Source organism: Calonectris borealis, chromosome 1 (genome assembly GCF_964195595.1).
Source record: "Calonectris borealis chromosome 1, bCalBor7.hap1.2, whole genome shotgun sequence".
Lineage (NCBI taxonomy): Eukaryota > Metazoa > Chordata > Aves > Procellariiformes > Procellariidae > Calonectris > Calonectris borealis.
Genome location: NC_134312.1, coordinates 189216260 through 189238176, shown reverse-complemented (window position 1 = coordinate 189238176; position 21917 = coordinate 189216260). Strand labels below are relative to the sequence as shown.

Sequence of the window (21917 nt, the reverse complement as noted above, 5' to 3'; positions counted from 1 at the left end):
CTTGCCTCACTTCTCCTAAGACTCATCTTTCACAAGGCGTTTTACCTCTACCCATCTCCAACTGCTAGGAGAGAAACCACTTTTTTCATTTTTGCTCTTGTAGGTTTCTAAATAAATCTTCCTTTTATCTTCACCCTAGAACTCAGTCCTCACAGCTAATTTCAGCTAGTTACCTCTATTTCTGGCTGGTGTTCTGCTCTTTTTGAATCTCATGGGCAGAAGCTGATGTCAGCTGCAGGTATTTGAAAACCTGTCTGGAAGTTGCATTACTGTGAAGCAGGTGAAAATCTGAGTAGCATCTTGGAGATCAGAAGATGAACTAACCCAGTTAAAAGACAGGTGTCCTAGTCTAAATGGGAAGAGATGACAGCTTTATCTTTAGCAGGCAATGGGGCACAATAAAAGGATGAGGGAGGTGTGGGAAGAGATTCATCCTAAGTAAATTACAACTCCTATCAGCCTAGCTGGAATTCAGCATGTGGGAGAGCAGGGACTGCTGCTTGTCATCGCTACCCTTGGATTTTTTGTGAGGGGAAGTAAACAACTCTAAATTTCAGGCTGGCTTCTATAGAAGCTTGTGTGGGTGTCCCAGTAGTGTTTGGTAAACAGGTTACAGAAGGAGCCACAAGGAAAATAAGATTTTTTTCCAAATAAACAAATTTAACTTAATGAAGACTCAAAATTAATATGTGTTGGGGGGTTACCCCAGGAGCCTTATTATCCCTAATTGGATGTCTTATTTAATGAAGTAGTCAGCATTAACTTTTAGCTTGGTGAGGGAAAAGATCTCATATTTAATTGCCCCCAAATTTTCCTTTATTCCTGGGAACGCTTGGCAGGATTGTGAATATCTCTAGTGGCCAAGCTGTCAAACAAGCCTTCCCTTTTCAAAGGACGTTCTTTTTTTTCTTTTCTTTTTTTTCTTTTCTTTTTTTTCTTTTCTTTTTTTTTTCCTCCCCTCACTATCCAGGGCCAGTTTTGATTCTCTCTCCCACTCAACACCTCCTACTTCACAGGCAGGACTGGTCCCAACAAGCCCTCCAGCAGACTGAAAGCCACGACTGCTTTCTGCCTGGGTGACTTCCTGTCTTGAGGGCTCTGTGCCCAATTTACACCAGAAGAAACCAGTGTAACTCAGGTTTAATATAGCTCAAAGCAGAGATAATTTTGTGCTGGAACAGTCTGGAATGGCATACCAAACTCTGGTTTTGGCCATATGTACTAGTGTTTCACACTCCTTCCACAAAAAAATAAGCTTTGGCTCATAGTATTATCTATTTTTACCTCATCTTTAACCTATTCTAGAATTACACTGGCTAAGCAAAACCACCTTTTTTTTTCCTTTCTCATCTCATCGGTCTAAAATTGCTATCCAACATAAGTGAGCAGGGAAATAAAGATTTCTTTTTAAATAGCAATAAGAAATGGATGATTTATCAGAGGCATTTAAAAATATTAAGGGTGTAAAGACAGCTTGACAAATAAGGGACTATTATTCTCATTTCCACAGGCCAAAGTACAGCTGTGGCATCCTTCCAAGCAGTGCTCAAGATGTTTGATTTCTATTTTAGTTGATATTTGACAGAAAGGATTTTATTTTTACATTATCTAGGGGAAGTGGAAATGAGTATTTGTTCTGTCCTTTCTCCTACTTGCTCTCCTTGCTTATCTTCCTGCTTTTTTATTTGTACTGTTTGCAATGTTTTATTACACATGGTCAGACACATGAGAGCCTTCGGAGTTACGTAGCTTCTGTAGTCAGTATCCTCCATTATTATTTTAAGTGTTCGGTTTACCAATTGAACACTTGATGTTTAGTGTCTGGAACGTATAAATAAGGAGACAGCCAAAAAGCACTGCAGCCTGGAAAAGATACACACTGAAACTGAAACACATATCTTCTTAGAGAGGTCCTCTACAGCTCAATTTCTAAGTTCCAAAGTGACCCTCTAGTTCATGAAAAGTAAGGTACGAACACCAGAAGCTAAGAAATCACAATAGTATGTTGGAAGGAAAGGCTTTGCACCAGAGGAATCCTAGGCCTGAATTTCACCTAACTAGGAGTAAGAGTAGCATCCCTCGTTCCCTCCCCTGGCCACGTATTCCCTTGTGTCTACTGACCTAGCAATGGCTAGCTCTGAAGTCAACTGCTTCAATGAGCTCATCTGACAGAAAACAAATACACCAGAAAAACGATGATTTTCCATTGAACTAGTTTGCTCACCTGATCATTCTGCAGTCTCACAGTCACTGGACCTCACGTAAGGGGGAGCGAGATAGAATACATGGCTGGAGAGAGATGGAGAAGACTGAACTTTTTAGCATTAGCCCACAGTCATACTAAATTAGCTGTAACATAAAACCACACTCTGAAGGCATGGTTCCATACAATGAGGTTAGGTTTCACTCGCTAACCCAGAAGGAAATGAACACCCCCTCCCAAATTAAATATTCCTCAGCCTTGTTACTGACTTGAAATGGCTCATGGAAGCATATGGCAACACCAAGGAGGAGCAAAGGAAGGGTGAAAATCTGCAGTTGGGAGATGAGGAGTCAGCAACATCTCAGCTTCTCAGCCTTGGTGAACTTAGATCAGCTCAGCTGCTCATGGATCTGTCCACAGGAACCAGTTTGCTCTGCCCATTCTGGAAAAGACAAGACTCAACTGAACAGGATAAAACAAGGTATTTTTACTTGTGCTAACAGGTTCTTAATAATACATTCTGTATGCCATTGAAAAGACAATCTGAAATGAAAGAGCTCTGAAATGTCTAATAGTCTCACTGTGGACGGAAAGATATATTCATGGCCACACAACCTAAAATGTTCTCAGACTACTGAAAAAAATTGGGAACAATGCTTAGTTATTCAGGAGGGGCATGAGCTTTAAAGAAGCAGATCTGGCTCAAAACCAACACAACTATGAAAAAAGTTTACTCAGGGGAAAGAAGGCCAAAAGCACTGAAGAACTGAGGAAACAGAAGAACCAATACTGGGGAAACAGAGGCTCTGTTGTTTTGTACAGGCAAGTGTTTCAGAAGTCGATTCAGCAAATTATCCACTCAGTCTTAAAGCAATGGGCCCATGGGGCACATTTGGGGCACGAGCCCATTTCACCCAGCCTTTCCCTTTGTCCTGAAGGAGGCGACCCCCCTGACAGTCTGAATGACTTTCTGTGTCTTGGCACAGGCAGGCACTCCCTGATGCCTCTGGTCTCACCCTGTCCTGCCATATAGAGGCAGGAGCACGAGTAAGTCTCTGCCTATGAACCTGCACTTCCCAGCCACTGCTGCATCCCCAGGGCAAGGAGTGGGTTAGGACTGGGCAGTAGAAAGCAGACAGGTGTCCGTGTTGCCTGGAAGAGGGGCAGGAGTTTGAGAAGTGGGGAGAGAAGGGTGGCTGCTCCAGTGAAAGACTGGTGGTATTGGCCTGGTTGGGTGGGAGTAGTACTGCTGTCAAAAGGAAGAGGGGGAACAGGCTCCTGGACACAAGCAGAGGGAAAGATCAGCCTACAGGAACCTCCTATAACCGATACTTACTCCTTGGCCTGTCAAGTTTGGGTGTCCTCTTAACACCCCAAGCTTTTAGCTCTAGTAAAACTAGTATTATGGCCCTGAAATATATCAGAAGTACTTCAGGTCTAAATAATCCAGATGTCAAAATGAATAGAAGGAAGAAAATGATTTAGCGGAAGGATTGCTTTGTTTTCGAAGTTGCTATTTCTTTCTGTTTATGCATCTGTCAGACACTCTAACAAACCAGTGAACTGGATGCACAACTAGATAGCACCACTGATTACATCTTTCCCTGAACAAAATCAGGGAAATACTGGGGGAAAAAAAAGCAAGCAAAAGTTATTTAAAGGGCAGAACTATTTGATGAGATTTTATCTGCTATGTAGTTTAAAGAGAATTCCCAAACTATCTACAATCAGAACATGAGGGTTGCTGTATATTGTAAATGAATTTTAAATAACTCCTGTTGGCAGTTATCTTCTTCTCAGGGTTGCCAAATCTCATTGCTTTATCACAAATCTCATAATGCTGAATCGCTTATTTAAACCACAATTCAAAGAATCACTGACTAATGAGTTTCTTCTCTTCTTTTTTTTTTTTTAGTAAGTGTAAATTTCTCAGGGACATATTTATTGTGGAAGGTAAAAAGATAATCAGAGTAAATACCAGAAGAGCCAGGGATGTTAATCATTCATCTAGTGCTGTCTCTAATGAGGAGAGAAGAGAATTGCTGTTTGCTGGCAGGTTTTGCAGCTGCCTGCTGACAACAAAAGGACGTGGGGTCTGGGGACTCCCTGCTCTCCTGTGGAAGTGCTTGCCCCGGTTATAAACCCTGACCCCAGATTAGCTTTCACTCTGTGCTCCCTCATCTGCTCTCCACCCCGGCTTCTCTCTCTGTCTCTTCACATTACTGAAAGTTTCATGAATATAAAAAATTCCACTGGCTTCACTGTGACCCCACCCAGAGCTAAAGGCCTGTTTACAGCACCAGCCAGGAACATTTAAAAACACCCAACAACAGTATTTTTTAATTGTAGCTCGACTGCTGGCAGAATCGGGGGCAGAATTTGCGTCTGTTGCCTGCCCCGATCATCGTGTGCAGACCTCTGTAATGGATGCAAAACTCCCTTTAGCCTCCACGGATAGGTAGGTCTGCACAGGCAGCATCGGCAGATCAGGTGGGTCACTGCTAGGTCACTTATGGGACAGACAGCCCAGGTAAAAGGAGCTCTTTGCTCTCTCTGATTTAAAGCTCGGGAATTTGTTACATTTTCAGTATCAGCCACTTAACTTTCTTCAGCCACTAGTAAAGCAACATTTCTTCCTCCATCTGATAAAAAGCACCTAAAGGATTTTTGGACATCAGGACCCTCACACATTGAGTTAAAAAAGTTAAGATGTAATTCAGTCCTTTCAAGCCCTTTCTCCGCACTTTGTTTTCGCTGTCTTTAGCGTACATCTGAATCTCATTTAGACGCTCTTCTGTGGAAATCTGGGGACTGGAAACGCATTCAAAAGAGCAACAAGCGCAGATCCTCGTGTAACGACCCAGCTCCAGGAGAGGCCGTTTACAAACACGCATCTGGCCTCGCTGAGGCAGATGTGACCTCCTTTCCCCTCACACCCACGGCTCTCCGCGACGAGCACGGCTCATCTCCCCCGGCCGCCCAGCCCTTCCTTCCCCCGCGCTCCCCGGCCCCTCCGCGCCTCCCGGGAGCCGTTGCCCCTCAGCCCCTTCCCGCCCCCCCGCGCGCCGCACGGGGGAAGGGGGAGGAACCGCCCTCCCGGCTGGCGGGCCGCCCTGCGCATGCGCCCGCCGCCGGGCGGCTGCAGCTCGCACCTCCGCCGCCGGGGGCGCTGCCGGCCGCCCGCGCGGGCCTGGCGCCGCCGCCGGGAGGTGGTTCTCGCTCGGGTCCGCGCCCGGGATCGTGATGGCGGCGGCGACGGGGGGAGGTGGGGAGCGGAGCAGCACCCGGGACCGGCTCCTGGCGGCGCTGGAGGATCTCGAGCTCTTGGCCAGGTACCGCGCTCTGCCCCCCGCGCCCCGTGCCCGGATGGGACGGCCCCAGGAGGCGGCAGCGGGGCGCCGGGTGTGGGGAGAGGGTGCTCGGCGCTGTACGTGCGCGGAGCCTCCGGCGGGGGCGGTGAGAGGAGCGGGTGCCCCTGGGTTTGGGCTGGGAGGGGATCGGCCTGACCCGATCCCTCGCTGGGCTGCGGGGCGGGAGGAGGGCCCGGCCCGGTCCGGGTACATGCGTTTTCCTGCTCTCCTGCCGTCCGCAGGCCGGCGCCTGCGGGAGAGGGGTTGGTGCTGCGCCGGGGGGGCTGCACACAGCTCTCGCCCGAGTAGGAAAGCATTGGCGTGCTTTATTTCCTATTTTCAGAGCAGAAGGAGGGCTTCCTTATTCTTCCACTTGCCTTCCACTTGCATTTCCTGTGAAATGCACACACACCGATTTTAGGCATTTTATTATTCATTAAAAATTAAGTTTAAGTCAGAAATTTGTAGATGGTGTTGCATGACTTAAGCCGTTCTGGTCATTGCCTGTATTAGTGTTAAACTCACTCAAAGTAGGCTGCAGAGCTCGTCTTTGGAGGGATATAAATGCTCGGATACTTAGTCCCATGCTCTTGAGGCTGGACTGATAACCCTTGCCCAAGTTGTCCACCATGTTGTGGAGGCATAGCTGGCAGTGCAGTTAAACTGGTTCCTAATTATTTTCCTCCTCCGAGGAGAGCAGGAGCTTAGGAAAACTTTTTCAGAGGGAATAACCCATGCTATATATGTGGCTGGCTCACTCTGTATGATTACCACTGGTAGGATGCGGAAAGTATATTGGTCAATTGCTCTTGTTGTTTCTGGTTAGATTTTATTTTCAGTTTTAGATTTTATTGTGACATATGGGTTGCTGGAGAACATGTGGTTTTGGAAAAAAAATAAGAAAAGACTTGCTCTTTATCTAAACTTCTTTTTTTTTTTTTTTAAATCTTGGGACTCATATTTTGCCATAATGAATCCAGAGCAACCCTCAGCAGCGTTTAGTGAACCTTCCTGTTGTTCAGCAAAGTGTTGCAGCACTGTGGAGCTTGGTCTTTCACAGTCATGATATGGTTTGGTGGTAGGGGCAAAAATTAAGCAACACGTCTAATCTATAGCCCTTGCATAGTTTTGAATCTGTGTCTGTGCATTATCCGGCTAACACAGGACAGAATTACAACCCTCCAGGACATTGGCCTTGGTGGCGGTAGTTGACCTACGTAAAACAGATTTTATTTGCTACTGCTCAGTGTTGGTCAGGTATAATAAAGCTTTAGTGATAATGACAAGTTTCTTTATTCTCTAATTGTTTTAAATTATTTTAGTTCAAGGGTGACCAAGAGACATCAACCAAGATGCTAGTTAGAGCTTTACTGGTGCGAGGCTTTTTCAGACATTTTGAAAAGTACCTGTTTTCATTTTAAGGTTCTGGCCCCGCTGCTGTATTAGTCATACATCCCACTTGAGCTACTTGCACTTGCAAAGAATCAGTACTGTTCCAAGGACAGTGTCTTTAGATAGACAGTTACTCATGTGTAGCATTGAACTGCCATCCATAGCCTTGGAAGCCAAATAAGTTTGCTGAATTTACAGAAAATGTCTTTTTGCATCATGGTCTTGTTGTTTAGCGAGTCCCCTCTGAGGTTCTTGATGGCTTTTCAGAGTGGTGGCAAAGTAAATGGGTACCTGGAAGCGCGATCAAGAGGTTTGTTTGAGGAGCACTTCTAACTTAGCACCAGGATATTATTAGTTTTTTGATATTTGTGTGTGTTTGATATACAACTGATATACCATTATGGAAATACTTGTTATAAAAGTAGTTTCACAACAAACTCTTTAGATGTTTGAAAGCGTAGACTTAATTGCTCTAAACCCAAGTGTGAAACTTGCTCTGTTGGGAAAAAATGGAGGAAAAGTAGAGAAGTAAAATAGCGAAGAGAACTTTAATGCCCTCTTGCACAAACAAAGGCAGTAGAAGTAGGCTATGAATGCATTTTATTGTGCTGTTTCTTCTCTCAGCTTCTGCTTATGTCTTATGTAGTTCAGCAGGAACTTAGCACACTTCATGAGTACAAATACGCATGAGCATTTCATGAGCTCAAAGAACAAAGAAGAAAACGTGCTCCAATCATGAGACTATTCACAGAATTACTCTTAGTTGAGAAATCCCTGCCAACACTGTACTATAAAACTATAAAATACTCAATTCCATGAATACTTTTGTAATGATATCAATACTCTGACAATTTTGGGGTGACTTGATGTGATTTACAATCATGCCCTAGAAAATTGTGCAAACACAGAGTTTTCCTTTCAGGGAACTAATTGAAATTTTGGCAATTTCAAGAAACCAGAAGCTTCCACAGCCGGGAGAGGAGAGCCAGGTAAGCTGACTTTCTAAACTGTATTTCTTTGGGTAAGCACAATGCTTTACTTCTATTTTTTTCCTTTTTTTTTTTTCCTTTCTCCCTTTGTCCTTGCCTATACTCAGGCTAATGGTGCTGATGAGGTTTTGGCCCCACTACAAAGGCAATCTTGGTCCTCGTGTTGTTGTTTGTTTGTTCATTTGTTGCATGCTTCATAGGCTGTTTCTGTAAACAGGAAGAAATTTTGTTTCATTTTTCATGCAAACAGAAATACTCCTATGGATGTCAGTTGCTCTTCTTTGCAGCACGATTGAGGGTGTGTTGTTACTCTAGCTAAATTAAAAGTTCTACAAAACTCTTGTTCAATAGATCCTGGAACTGCTGATTCAGAGAGATGGAGAGTTTCAAGAGCTAATGAAGTTGGCAGTTGATCAGGGAAAAATCCATCATGAAATGCAGCTTTTAGAAAAGGTAGTAGAAAAGAGGGATAATGATATTCAGCAGCTGCAGAAACAACTAAAAGAAGCAGAGCACATACTGGTAAGTTCATAATGATGTGTTTGCTTTTAAGCATCTACTTGTGGAAAAGGTGGTTCTGGAGAAAGTGGTATTGCATTAGTTTGAGAAGATTTAAATATTTAAAACTTCATAAGAGCTTAGTGGCTTGCATTTTTATTTTCAGTAGTCAAATACTGTTTAGTTATCATGGTATTCAGTTTTGTTTTACAATGCTAATTTTCTTCCAAACCTACTTTACTTCTGTATATTTTGAAAATGTTCACTGAATAGTTTTTCTCTTAAAATGCAATTAAATGCAAGGGTTTATTCACATAGCTGACTTTATGAAGAAGTTTGCAAATTAAAAATGCATTGAAGGTTTGGTTTAGTTTGTTGTTTTTTACAACTAGGCAACAGCTGTTTATCAAGCAAAGGAAAAGCTGAAATCAATTGAAAAGGCAAGAAAAGGTGAGTATCCATGATTGTACATACTACAATTGTAAAATGCAATTGTAAAGAACATTGCTAGCAAGCTGAAGTTTTTTTAATTCTACTATCACAGATTTTGGATCCTTTGCGTGTAAACAAATTTCCATTTCATTATGAACCTATAACCATTTCCTCAGAATAAAGGCAGGAATGAATTACTTTTTGTGGCAAACATATCTTAATATTAAACTTAAATTCAAGTGTTTCAACACTCTTCTTGGACTGATAATACCATGTCTGATTACCTAAGGGTCTCACCAAATTGCCTCAGTAGGTCTACTGAGGAAAGGGAGAGAATGTTTATGTGCATGTGCGTTGTATTTGAAAGACAGACTAGCTGGTAATATTGGCTTGTATTTGTAGCAATTCCTGCTACTCTGTGGCACTTACTAAGCTAAACTGACTTTTTTTTTTTTTGTGGGAGGCATTTTCTTGGTATTTTTTTTTTAGTGTCTTTTATCATTTTGTTATACCTCTTTCATCTATAAAATCAAGGAATTTCATAAAGTTTCCATTACTGTAATACAGGCACATATTTAGAAGGACTGTTACATGTGTGCTCTACAATTACTCAACAAACAAACAAAAATTCTTTACTACAGAAAATTCCGTAATAAAGCAGGTGCTGAAGTTGTCTTACAAATTGTGCTTGTCAAGTATACTGCTTAAGAGATTGGTTTGTGGTTTTCACAAAGTCGAAGAACTGTTGACATTGAAGGTGTATTGAACTCGTGGCTGTAAAATCAGTTCACTGCAAAGCTCGTCCTTGCATAATCTAAGAATCCTCTAAGCAGTCATTGCATTTGAAGCATGCTCTTAATGTTTGACAAAATTACATTCCCAATCTTTGCGATATTAGTGTCTGAAATAATTGAATGATGCAATCTCTTGAGAATATAGTAACTTTCCTTCCCTTTTTCCAGGTGCCATTTCCTCTGAAGAAATAATTAAATATGCCCATAGGATCAGTGCTAGCAATGCTGTTTGTGCCCCTCTGACATGGGTACCAGGTAACTATCATATTTGCGACAATAGATTTTTTTTTTTTTATAATAAAGCATAGTCAGTATCTGGTCTTACAATGCTTTTATATAGTGAAAAACACTGCGGTTTATTAGAGTAACATTGTTTTCAGCTGTTATATCTAATATTTTCAACAAAAATGGATATCTGAAGTCCTGTAGACTTTATGTACATCTTCAAAAGGCTATGAAACTGCTTGCTTCCATTACTGACTGGCCTCCTCTGCTCCCCTTTGCTTTTTTCCCCTGAATGTTGGACCCAATTATAAGTTAGAACCAAGTATGTTAAAGGCCTTTCCATGTGCTTGATTGTGTTCCCTCCTGCCCCTTATAATATTATTTACAGAGGATGTTAGTAATCAGTGGAGTCAGAAGCAGGGTTTTCATTATGTCAGGTTTCAATTTTGGGAACTAACCTCCTTGTCCAAAATGAGAATATGTTTTTTCCAATTCCTGTCTTTGCTGTTTAGCTGTGAAGTAGCAGGGAGAGCAAAGATATCTTCTAAACACGGGTGGGTTTTTTTTTTGTGTTTTTTTTTTTTAAATGTGCTTTTTCTGCCAAGTTTGAAAGAACAAAGAAAGTCTAAGTGAAAGAGACAGACTTGGATTCTAACAAAACAGGTGTGGTGCTCATTGCTTATCCAGACATTATCCAAACAATCACAGTATGGGTTTTTTTGGTCAGGAAACTAGGCACTGAAGAAAAAGTTAATGTCTGCAAGACAATTGTTAAATATTTAAAAATGTTTCTTTGTTGTTTTTTTTTTTTTTTTTAAAGGGGACCCACGTAGGCCATATCCTACAGATCTGGAAATGAGAAGTGGTCTCTTGGGTCAGATGAACAACCCATCCACCAATGGAGTTAATGGACACTTACCAGGGGATGCACTTGCAGCAGGCAGACTGCCAGGTGAGAGAAACTCAGTTTTGTTTTGCTTTTCTTTATTCTTTGTACAGTCATAGCAATTACATGTTTTCCTTAGCAAAGGCAAATCAGAGTTAAAATAATGAAAATTATGGCTAACGTTGTTCCCCAGCAGTGAAGACCTAGTAAATAAAGTTAACATTAGAAATTGCGTAATTTTATTTCATGTTAAATCATACTGCAGACGCTACAACTAAGTCAATATAAACAAAACTCACTTAGTTACCCTTCAATTCACTTATTTTAAATTGCTGTAAATTAAGTGATATCAAATCATATTAAAAAGAAGCATTTTCAAAGCAAAATTTTCTTAGCAGTGATGACAAAGTGTGGAATTGTGAAAGCTGTATTCAGAAGAAAAGGGGTGTATTGTCATCCCCTACCTTCCTTTAAGTCTATGCTCTATTTAGCAAGACTGCTCAGAAGTTCTGGATTGAAAAGACATTGCAAAGGACAGCTGGTGAGGTAGTACCTTGAGTGTAGGAATCAAGCTTTAATCCCTTAGCAGTAAGTTACAGTAACTGAATCAAGAATTCAGCAGCATTAATCTACCATGGTTAGACTAAGTTGTGGGAAAATTCTTAGTTTGGATTCATGAGAGATCTGTAACAGTTCTTACCTGTCTGTTAAGCCACTTCTAGCTGTTACGGAAAGCTTGTTTTCAAAAATTATACTGACTATATTAAAAAAACCTGTATCACGACTCCATTGGGGAAATAGAAAACTTGGATTTTGTGTTTCCAATCATCTGTAATCCTCTTGTCACCTCTTAGGAAGTGACTTAAACTTCTGCATCATCTCACTTTCTAAACCTCTGGCCTTGGATAAAATGGATCAGTGAGCTGAATAGGAGTGGGACCCTGACATCTGTCCGTAGCAACCCACCAGGGAAGTGCTGAGGATGGACCCATGCATCTTTTCTGTTCTTTTGAAATATAGTCAGAGGAGATGTTAAGATTGTGTCTTCCTCCTGGAGTTATTTAAATAAAACCCATTCCGGCTCACTCCTCTGTCTTAGGGCATGCAAACTTTCTCCTTTTACTTCTGAGTGCTGTCTGTGTAAGAACTGAAAGCCCACTCTTTAGGATTTTCCTTGAGAAGCTGGAAAATGTGGGATTTAAACTCCTCAAATAAAATTGTTAATTGAATCTGGGTCTCCTATATCAGGGGAAATCCTCTAATTACTAGACTGTCAGGTAAAAAGGAAACATCAAAACTTCATTTAAAAGAAAGTAGAGGTTGCCCCGGCATTTTGTGTAGGGTTCCTGAATCTGTTGGTGTGTGGAGGCATGTCCTGAGAATGCTAATTGTGGGATCTAGTCCTTTTAGAGACTTCTGTGGAGAGATGTCCAGTTACTGAGTCCTTACTGAGTCTGCAAGCCAGCCACTGGGCTGCTTGGTAGCCTCAAAACTTTAAGGCTGCTTAGCACACACATTCAACCTGGTTTAATGGTGGACTGGTTCCAGCATTGAAGCATAGCCACAGGATGTAAAACAATGGCTTACATTCTCAGCTGGTTCAAATAAAGTTGGTTAACTTCACCACAGCTGGGATGAGACCACCTGGTACTATTGTTGGTCTTCCTAAAGCGGGCACAGAACTGGCATAAAGGCTGCATTACATCCTCGTATCCGCTGCTGGGTCGGATTTATATAGTTAGGTAATGCATCTGGTATTAGGGGACTGTGGCTGTAGTTTATAGGTGGAATCTCAGGTGTCTGCAGGATCAGGAGCTACAATGTGTGTGGAGTCTGTGTGCTTCTGAGTTAGGCAGCACCTGAGTGAGAGTAACTCTACCGTATATGACCCCCTGCTTAGTGCCCTCTTTTTCTGTACTCAAAGTCCCACGTGGGTGGGCTTTTGTTCACTTCTGACTCTGCCTAATTATTTTTAATTCTTGCTGTAAGTGGGAGATAGCTGGTTTCTTCTATGGGATAGACTTAGCTACAGTGCCTGGTAATAAGTGGAGAAGAACTGAAGCACAGCAGTAGGAGCATAAATTAAAAGGAAGGGAGCAGAAATGGCATATAGATATGTACTGCAGCTTTGAAATGGGAGCCATTTTGCCAGCAAGGAAGGGAGAGATTAGGAAGTGTTGTGGGGGGTGGGTAGGTTGGTAGGGAGTACAGTATGGAATGGCTTTGGAAGTACGAGGAGAAGGGAAGAAACGGTGAGAGCTGAGAGAAGCCAGAGGCAACTGAGGCTGCCCTGGCTGGGGCACAGTGGGGCATTCCCACCTCTCAAGTACCTCTGTGGCCCTGGTTTTGTAGTAGGACAGTCTTCTCCTTTGCACTTGATGCACCATATTTGCTGTTGGGAAAACGATAACCAAGTTGTTTCAGCCAAATTTGGATAAAACCTTTTACCCTGAATTTCTATGGTCTACCTTAAGTATTCTTTTTTGATCTAGTGTTTTCATCTATTTTTGCATACTGACAGAGGGTGACCATTTTCATTACTGCCAGTGGTTGTGAATGTTAAGTCAGTTCAAAGTGTGCTTTGAAGATGAAAATCTCTGTATGAATATATACTGTTTTGAAGTGGAGTGATGAGAGATCAAGAGCCACCTACATAAATGGGCCTCTCTGGCAGAGTAGGCTTTTACAGTGATAGAATGGCTCCATCATGATATGTTTTCCAGCTATTACTGGAGGGTTTCATCTGTCCAAAATTCAGGAAGGATTTTAAGATTTCTTTTAATTTTAAATTGGAGTTGTGGTTGAGCTGTCTTGTTCAATTTGTTGATATACAAAGCTGATAGTTTGATTGATTGTGCCCCTTTTTTCCAGATGTGCTCGCTCCTCAGTATCCTTGGCAGTCAAGTGATATGTCAATGAACATGCTACCTCCTAATCATAGTAATGACTTCATGTTGGAGCCTCCAGGACACAATAAAGAGAATGAAGATGATGTAGAAGTTATGTCAACAGACTCCTCAAGCAGCAGCAGTGATTCAGACTAGGTACAAGAGGGACAGTATCCCTAGTAGACCTTTCCTGTGGTGAAGGTAGGTTGGGTGCTGTTTGTGACAAACTGCAATACCCTTTTGTTATGCTGGTGTCCCTGTGTAGGGAAAAGATAAGAGCTGGCTTAGAAATAGGGTGACTAATTTAAAACCATGGACTTTAGAATTTCTTTTTTTTCCATTAGATGTTCAAGTAAAATGACTGGGAGCTTTCTGCTGGAGGAGAGATGTCAGATTTCCAGTGATTATGTAAATGTGTATGTTTGCAAGAGACGTGTGTGTATATACATATATACTATACATTAGATGACAAAAGTTCCTGGGAAAAAAGGTGTAAGGGGAATCCCCTTGTATGTTTGTTAGTAACTTTACTCTTTTGATGATAGCCTTTTCTATGGCACAGAAATGAGGCATGAAATTTGTAATTTTAGTATCTTTTTTTGTTACTGCCTAAATCCATGTTCTTGATCATCTTGTGTGTGCCGAGAACAAAAATATGGCAATAAGGTGGAAAAAAAAAAGTTTGTAATATTGTAATATATAATGAATGATTTGTCATAAATAAACTCAGCTTTGATGTAACTTTGTTTCATTTCGCAAACTTAAATCTTAGATATCTGAGTTACTGTGTAACTTCAATACTCAGCCCATTTTATCCCAGTATGTGGTTGAATTCTGATTCAGTTTCAGAATTTTGTACTCCATTTTCCCCTTTGCAAAATGCCAAGTCAGTATTGGAAGCAGCTGACAGTCAGGAACTGAAAGTCTGTCCTTTTCAGCTGAGCTTTATCAGGAACAGACAGAACTGGGCAGGCCCTGAGGCAGTGATGTAGAGTGCCCATTCGCAAGACTTCACCAACACTTTGGCTAAGCATCCTGGGACCCTGGAGATGACATGCTTTGGGGGACCCTGCAGGTTCAGCTCCTTTCAGTTCAAAGTACTCACAGATTCTTTATTCTTGTCATCTATAATTTTTTCAGTTCTTTGAACCTGCTAATTTGTTTACTTCAGCAGTTGCATTTCCTGCCTCAGCTACAATGTTCTTTCATCTTTCCAAAGGCACTTCACTTGGCTTTCCTTTCCGTGTTCTGTTTTGCTTAAGGAGTCATTTTATGACAGCTACTTTTCTCTTTAGTTTTCCAATTTGATCAGAGGGTTACTTATGTGAACTGTTGCTCATGGCAGTTACAGGTTTCTGCCCTGCAACGAGGCTTCCTGAAGCACAGATCACAATTCTCTCCACTTTTCCATTTTGTAGATTCCGTGTCTTATTTGCTCAGACAATCTTTCAAATATTGCTGTCAGTAATGCTGCCACATATGACCAAGATATGTACAAATCCCATAAGGATGTAGAAATGAAAAGGACCACTTCAGTCAGGTTCAATTGTGTAATACGGGACAGTGGGTTTTGTTTTAAAAAAGAAATGGGGAATTTGGTTTTGTCTCAGCTGTTCCTTTTGGAAGTATTTCCAGAGTTATTAAAATTTCACCTCTATTTTGCAGTTTAAAGTTATTAATATACATATATATTTTAACCTTTATTCAGTATCATCTTTTCCTCTTTTGTGTTTACCCCCAATGTCTTTAGAGAACTGTATTTCCTCTTTAATTCATATTAATCCCCATATACTTGACCTCTCTCAATCATCCTAGTTAACCTTGCCTACCCCTGTTCTAGTTCACATTGTTTTTTCTTAAACATGTGTGGTCAGAATCACATACAATATTGCAAAATGCATTTCTTAATGCTTTGTACCATGGGATTAGTATTTTCTTCTCTAAATGCCCCCCTCTTAACACATCTTATGACACAGCCACAGCTCACTAGTCTCTTTCGTCTTCTCATTTATAAGGACATTCTTTTCTTGGAATGAAATACAAATAGAGATAATGAATAGTCATGGAAAGTGTAATGTACAGTCTGCCCAAAACTCTTACATGGCTATATCATGTGACTCACTAACTGAAATATTGTGGAGGTGGGTAGTTGTTTCCAGACATAAATAAGAGTGAACAAAAGCAATGACCACTTCTTTTTCTGGGTTGTTTGCTAGTCTGTTAAAGGATTAAATGGGACCAATGTGTTACATCTAAGAAATAGGTAAGAAGATAGCTCTGCCCACTCTTCACTTAGCATAACATCAGATTCTGGGTATCAGATGCATCCTAACCAGTTTTTTTACACCAGTGCTCCAAACTATATACTGTTCAGGAGTATTTTTCTCAATGCTGGATAACTATAATGCCATTTTAGGTGAATTCTGTCTATTACAAGCAATTTAGCAAACCACAAAGTTTTAACTGTGTGTTCTCTTATGCAGTGGCTTAGATGTGTACATAGTATGTTTTCCTATTTAGCAAAAGTACCAAAAATCAAAGTAAACATAACGATTAGTTGGAATGACCAAGTCTTAGCAACTAAAAATTGAGAATCAAATTTTCTGGGGGGAAAGAAGTACAAATGCATGATATATACAAAACAAGTTATTTAAGTTAGGGGTTGCTGACAGCTGATTACAGTAATGCACTGTAGTAATTTAATCAGTCCACTTAGAAAGGATACAGAAACCCTGACATATGGAGGTACTATTTGTGTCCTCATTTCAGTAACTACTTGTATATTTACAATAGATAGAATGAATATAACCATTAATGGTAACAAAATATTTATTGCATGACAAACCATTTTACAGTGACCTCGGTTTTCCCATCAGGAGCTAGATGCCTTCTAAAATTTAAAATCGCACTAAATAATTTTAATAACTTTTTTTTCATTATTCTTTGGGACAGATGGCAGGACATCTGTCAACTCTTCCTATAGCCTCTTTGTTGACAGCTGAATGGAATAATTTTCACATAGAGTACATAGAGTTGGTTTCAGGAAGAAAATCTCCACTTTTGAATAGAAAAAATAAGCTTTCTACAAGATACAGCAGTAAAGGAATTTTCAGTGATATTTCTCATTTCAAAACTGCTTTATAACATTATCTTCTTTCTTCACTTCAGAGAAAGACTATCCATCCTAAGGGAAGTTGCATGTAGTTAATACTTCAAATTCTAAGTAGGAGGCTTGCAATAGTCAGAGGCATCCTTATACCTCGTATCACTCTGCTTCCCAGCAAAAAGAACCATCTCCATTTAAGAAAATGTATGTGCAAAGTAAGGAAGAGCTTTAAACCCTTCAAGCTCATTTCTTTTAAGAACTGACAAGTCAATTCATAATTTCAGACAATTTTAATCTTTCAATGTTGTGCTTATGTTTTATTCAAAAGAAATTAAAGGTATCTCAGAACATTTTGTACAATGGATATATCTAAGGGAAACAGACAAAACCTGTGTTTTAAAAGAACCCTGAAGAGAAAAATAATGAGCCAATTAGTGATTTTTTAAAAAGTCATATCCTAAAGTTAATTGCTGATGTCCTAATGACTACAGCTGGAAAAGAATCAAATTTGGTTACAGATTCTAGAAAAATGAAAAATATAAACTCATTGGTTTTGTATGTATCTTTGTGTACTGTGATTTCATTCACTACCAATTCATTTAGTCACATCAAACTGAAAATTAACAATTCTATCAAATCCTGTAGCCATACAGAATTACACCCATCTGTGCTGTTTAATACTGACAACCCTCTTTAGCCAAAAAGTAGGACTGTCTGCCGTAGAGCTACACATACAAATGAGATTAATTTGTAAAACGTTATTTCTATCAGCCTAGTAGAACACTGTAGTGTAACTCTCCATTAAACTGTTAAGAGTTTAGTAACGTGATCAGGAATTAATATCAACTGCAGAGATCTGAAACACTTCTGCAGATAAATTCTAATCTAACTGAGGCTGCAAACAGAACTCTGTAATCAAAGGGGGTGGCAAGAAGGGTCAGGGAATTTTCATTCCCTGCAACAAACCGCCATAACCTTTTCATGTTTATAATACTCTGATTTTCAAGTATATACTACTGTCTGCAGGGTAACCAGGCATGACTTTTGTTCATGACAGTATCTTAAACTGAAGCTATGAGACAAGGCTAAGTTTAAAAATTGGTCCAAGATTTATAATTACAGGAAAGCAGCATGACATACAAAGTAGTTTTACACAGAAAACAGGACAGTGGTTTAAACAAATCAGTTTCTCTTGGGCCTGATGCTGCAACTGTTTCCAAGTGAGTAAGCTTCTCTGACTAGTTCTGACTTCCAAAGGGCTCTTCATCTGTATGAAGATTAACCAGGGAAAACACTGTGAGTCTTCTATAAAAGAAAACATTAATTATTAGCCACCAGAGCTAGAAATAGCTCCGGAATGAGAGACAACTGTCATGTGAAATATGGTAAAAGCACTGAAACATTTGGCATCTTTTTGGCTTTGGGAAGGGTAATATTTTCACATGGGCAGAGTGAGCATGATACGGCCTTTTCTCTTTTACACCAGAAAAGCAGGTCTCTCCTTCAGTTTGTTACATAATGAACACTTAGTTTTTAGGCTAGTCGGTGACTTCCCGTGTACCCCCTTAGATGATCGAGCTCTTCTGTAAAAGGATTGTAACCTTGCTCTCTTAAACAGCGTAAGGCCCAGAACAGTTGATCTGCTGGCGGAAATTCATCCCATTTCACCCACTCCCAACCTGTAGGAAAAAAAAGAAAAAGCCAGAGTATAAAATCCCTCATGTAACAACTCTGCCTCCGCAAGCCTGGGTGGGCTGCCCGGAAGTCACCAACACAAACTCCACGTCTCTGCTGCACACGCAGTTACTTTAAACGTATGACCCTCCTCCCCGGGAGTCTTGGCCCCGCTGGAAGCGAGCGCTTTCTCAGATCGGCAGAGTAAATGTACCCGTAGCCACCCCACACCTGGTCATCTCAAGGTGACGTCGTGATAAAGGGAAAAATAAATTCACCTAAAACGCGTATTTTGATACAACCGAGGAAGGGACAGCCGTGCCCGCGGCGTCGGTGCCGAGGGACCGGAGGAGCAGCCCCCGCCCACACCCCGCGCCGCGCCCCCACCGCCACCGCGCGCGCCTCACCCTCGTTCTTCTCGGGCTCGCGGTTGCGCGGCTCCGCCCCCGGCTCCGCCTCGCCCTTCATGAGGACAGTGACGTAGTGGTAGCGCGCGGCGGCGCACACCGAGTTGACGGTGGAGGCGAAGCGCACATTGCGCAGCCGCAGCGCCGCCTCCTCCAGCGTCTCCCGCGCGGCGCACTCCGCTAGGCTCTCCCTGCGGGCGGGGGAAGGCGCGGCCGCCTCAGCAGAGGGCAGGGCCGGCCCGGGGCGGGCAGCCGGCTCTCTGTGCCGGGGGGCGCGGGCTCGGGGCTCCTACCCGAACTCCAGGTGGCCTCCGGGGAGCTGGTAGGTGCCGGCCCCCACCGGGCCTTTCCTTTTGCCCAGGAGGACGCAGTTGGGGTGCGCGGGGCTGGTGACCACCACCCCCACGCCGATCCCGGGCCGCGGGGGCGGCGGCGTCTCACCCATGAGAGCCGTGGGCGCTCGGGGAGGCTCCGCTTCCCGCAGGCCCAGAGTGCGGCAACGGGCGGCGGCGGCGGCTCCTCCAATCAGACCGCTACCTGATTTTGGGAGGCCGTTGGCCGTGCGCCAGATGCGCATGCGCGCTGGGCGGGACGGCACTGCGGGGCGAGGGCGGCTCTGCTGGGGGCCCCCGGCGTCCCCCTCCCGCTTCTCTCTCCCTGCGGAGCCGCTGGGGGGAACCAGCGCGCCTCGCCTCCACCGGGTAAATAGGTCCAGGTTTAGGGGCGCCGGACCGGGTATGTGACGACTCCGCTCGGCGTCGCTGCCAGCAGTACGAGGGCAACAAGTGTCACTTGTGAGGAAAGCAATGAGCTTCCTAGGCAGGCTCGCACGAGGGAGAGAGACTGTCTGCATGGCGAAATGGCTTTGCATTTTGTTTGGGGTTTTTTTTTTTTTTGCCTCTGAATATGAAGGGGCTTATGAGGTCACCGAGACTTGAAAATAAATACGTGCAAATGAGGGGCACCTGAAAACAAACAAACTAGTTACAACTCGGTTTCTTGGAGATCAGGCTGCCAGTTGGTCTCTGACTGCAGATTTGTTCAGAACTTAAAAAGTGGCCCCTCTTAGATTAGCCCACAGTTCCTGCTGGGTGAAGAGTCTGACTCTGAAGCATCACTAAGAAATTGTTAAAAAATAAACTACAGCCTTTGGTAAGCAGAGATCTAGAGGCAGAAAAACAGTTCCTTATTGATAAAGAAATCAGAATTTCTGCTAGCAAATGTTTACCTTCATTTTCACAATTTTTTTATTACAGAAAATTACGTAGAATATAAGGTAAAAACTTTAGTGTTCTTTATAAACAACTGTAATATTTGTCAGAGTTTCCCCTTCCACTTTTCAGTCAGACTTCAGGGATATGAAGTAGTATTCCTTTGCAGGACTTACAAATACCTTTTTGGTTAAGGTTTTGAAATAGTTGTATACAGATGTTTTTATTTACTTATGAAGGTCATAGGGCCAACGCTGCATTTTGTGGGATTAGTTTTCTGGCATTTAATTGCCTGAACTGGCTCAGTATGGCATCAGATGAGTCCCAGTGTTGGCATGAAGGAAATGTCAGGAGTGTATGGCTGGGCATGATAGAAGCAAGGCTGCCCTTTGACAGTAGCTGGCTGTTTTGTTTAGCTGCAATGTCGGCCCACACCCTGAATTACTGACATTAGTAAATAAAAAAATAATAATTTGGGCAAATTGCCAAGCTAACTGACTTCTTGTAAACCAAGCTCATTCGTTTATATCTCTCTTCCAGTGCAGCTGGATTATCGTAATCCCCAGATTAAATATCAGTCAGTTATGTCACTTCTGTATTTACAAATTAATATGGCAATGAACTTAAATCTTATTAAAGACTTTTCCTCACCCTAAACTCATTCTGGTCCAATATATTACAACACCACAAGGCTGTTTGCCTGAACAATGAAAACATTCTACCTTCTGTGTACACCATTTTCCTGTACCTTATACCAAACAGCATTTACAAACAAGTTTGAGGGCGGCCCACTGTGATTCTACTCCTACCTTTTTAAATACAAAAAAATATTCATACAGTCATTATGCTTGTCAGATGGTAGCAGGATACCATTTCTTACAAATATTTTATTATAGAAAGATAATTATGTAGAATATAAAAACTTTCATATTTCTTACAAATAACTGTAATATTTGTTAGTAGGCTAAGATTTTCCCTTTCTCTCTACCAGCCTATTGATCACAACAAGGACATGAAGTATTATTCTTTTACAGGACTTTAAAATAGATTTTTTTGGTAATGTTTTGAAACCTACTTTTATACAGATGTTTGTATTTAATTGTTTCCATTTCTTCATCTTAAATTTGTGGTCATCAACATAAAAAATACTGTGTGAAAATAAAACACATTTTGTTGACTGAATCTGTTCTAATTAGTTTCTCTTCAGTATTTATTTCGGATGTGGGCATGCGCTCAGAGGTTTTGCACAGGCCAGTATTTCTGAGAGTGATGGTGAACAGACATCCACTGAAGAAAAGAGATGAGAACAAGCCAAGAACGGGAAAGTAAAAAAGCATCTTCTACTGTAGTAGTATGTAGAACAGCTTGCAAGGTTATGATTTATGTGCTCTTGTAAACTTGTCTATTCATGTTTCATATGACAAAGTACTTCTGTGAGATAAACAGCTAAAACAGTGTATTTAAACCAGTATGTGTCCAGGCTGCTGTTGAGAGAGAGGCGCCTACTTTTCAGGCCCAAGCACTTGTTCCTCATGCGAGTGCTGTTATTGAAGTGGCTGTGCAGTGAACTGGATGAGTGAACTGATCTGGCTCCAAAAAAAAAATATTTTTTTTTGTGAATTTGTTTTCTAGCATGCTGTGGGCAGCACAGGGAGGGGATGGGGCAGAGTTAGATCAGATTAAACATAGCATGAAGTCAAGCCTAAGTCAGCAAACTGGGAAAAAGATTATTTTTTCAGCAGGATGGGTTCCCTGATATGATTTACAGCTCAGGTATATGAGTGATTGAATTGGCACAAGGGAGACAGCGAATATGAGCAGCTGGGAACAGAATGATGGGACTAACCATGTTTGACAGGCCA

At 41.8% G+C, this 21917-nt stretch overlaps 2 protein-coding genes across 6 annotated transcripts; one reads left to right on the top strand and one right to left on the bottom strand.

Annotated features, from left to right (window-relative positions):
- The first annotated feature begins 5387 nt into the window (after window positions 1-5387).
- MED4 (mediator complex subunit 4) lies at window positions 5388-14398 on the top strand. 2 transcript variants are annotated; one of them, XM_075139596.1, is made up of 8 exons: window positions 5394-5535; window positions 7868-7934; window positions 8286-8456; window positions 8825-8882; window positions 9827-9913; window positions 10704-10835; window positions 13641-13858; window positions 14002-14398. In XM_075139596.1, the coding sequence occupies exons 1-7, from the start codon at window positions 5447-5449 to the stop codon at window positions 13811-13813; spliced, it is 777 nt and encodes a 258-aa protein (XP_074995697.1). In that variant the 5' UTR covers window positions 5394-5446; the 3' UTR covers window positions 13814-13858; window positions 14002-14398. The 2 variants fall into 2 exon arrangements, with proteins under 2 accessions (XP_074995696.1, XP_074995697.1); XM_075139595.1 differs by having other exon boundaries at window positions 5388-5535; window positions 13641-14398.
- On the bottom strand, window positions 6510-19398 carry NUDT15 (nudix hydrolase 15). 4 transcript variants are annotated; one of them, XM_075139598.1, is made up of 4 exons: window positions 19138-19398; window positions 18845-19035; window positions 18365-18442; window positions 6510-7647 (listed from the first exon to the last, which is right to left on the bottom strand). In XM_075139598.1, exons 1-4 carry the CDS (start codon window positions 19287-19289, stop codon window positions 7604-7606), a joined length of 465 nt encoding a protein of 154 aa, XP_074995699.1. In that variant the 5' UTR covers window positions 19290-19398; the 3' UTR covers window positions 6510-7603. The 4 variants fall into 4 exon arrangements, with proteins under 4 accessions (XP_074995699.1, XP_074995701.1, XP_074995700.1 ...); XM_075139600.1 differs by lacking the exon at window positions 6510-7647 and adding an exon at window positions 7928-8141; XM_075139599.1 differs by lacking the exon at window positions 6510-7647 and adding an exon at window positions 16469-18030.
- Window positions 19399-21917: the final 2519 nt, after the last annotated feature.

What these genes read in the sequence shown, in the direction of transcription:
- MED4 (XM_075139595.1), top strand. Translation starts at nt 5,447, where the DNA reads ATGGCGGCGGCGACGGGGGGAGGTGGGGAGCGGAGCAGCACCCGGGAC. An exon ending in AATTGAAAAGGCAAGAAAAG is followed by an intron (nt 8,883 to 9,826) that starts GTGAGTATCCAT and finishes CCCTTTTTCCAG; the next exon opens with GTGCCATTTCCTCTGAAGAA. An exon ending in CCCTCTGACATGGGTACCAG is followed by an intron (nt 9,914 to 10,703) that starts GTAACTATCATA and finishes TTTTTTTTAAAG; the next exon opens with GGGACCCACGTAGGCCATAT.
- NUDT15 (XM_075139597.1), bottom strand. Translation starts at nt 19,289, where the DNA reads ATGGGTGAGACGCCGCCGCCCCCGCGGCCCGGGATCGGCGTGGGGGTG. An exon ending in GGAGGCCACCTGGAGTTCGG is followed by an intron (nt 19,036 to 19,137) that starts GTAGGAGCCCCG and finishes CCCCGCCCGCAG; the next exon opens with GGAGAGCCTAGCGGAGTGCG. An exon ending in CGAGCCCGAGAAGAACGAGG is followed by an intron (nt 18,443 to 18,844) that starts GTGAGGCGCGCG and finishes TTTTTCCTACAG; the next exon opens with GTTGGGAGTGGGTGAAATGG.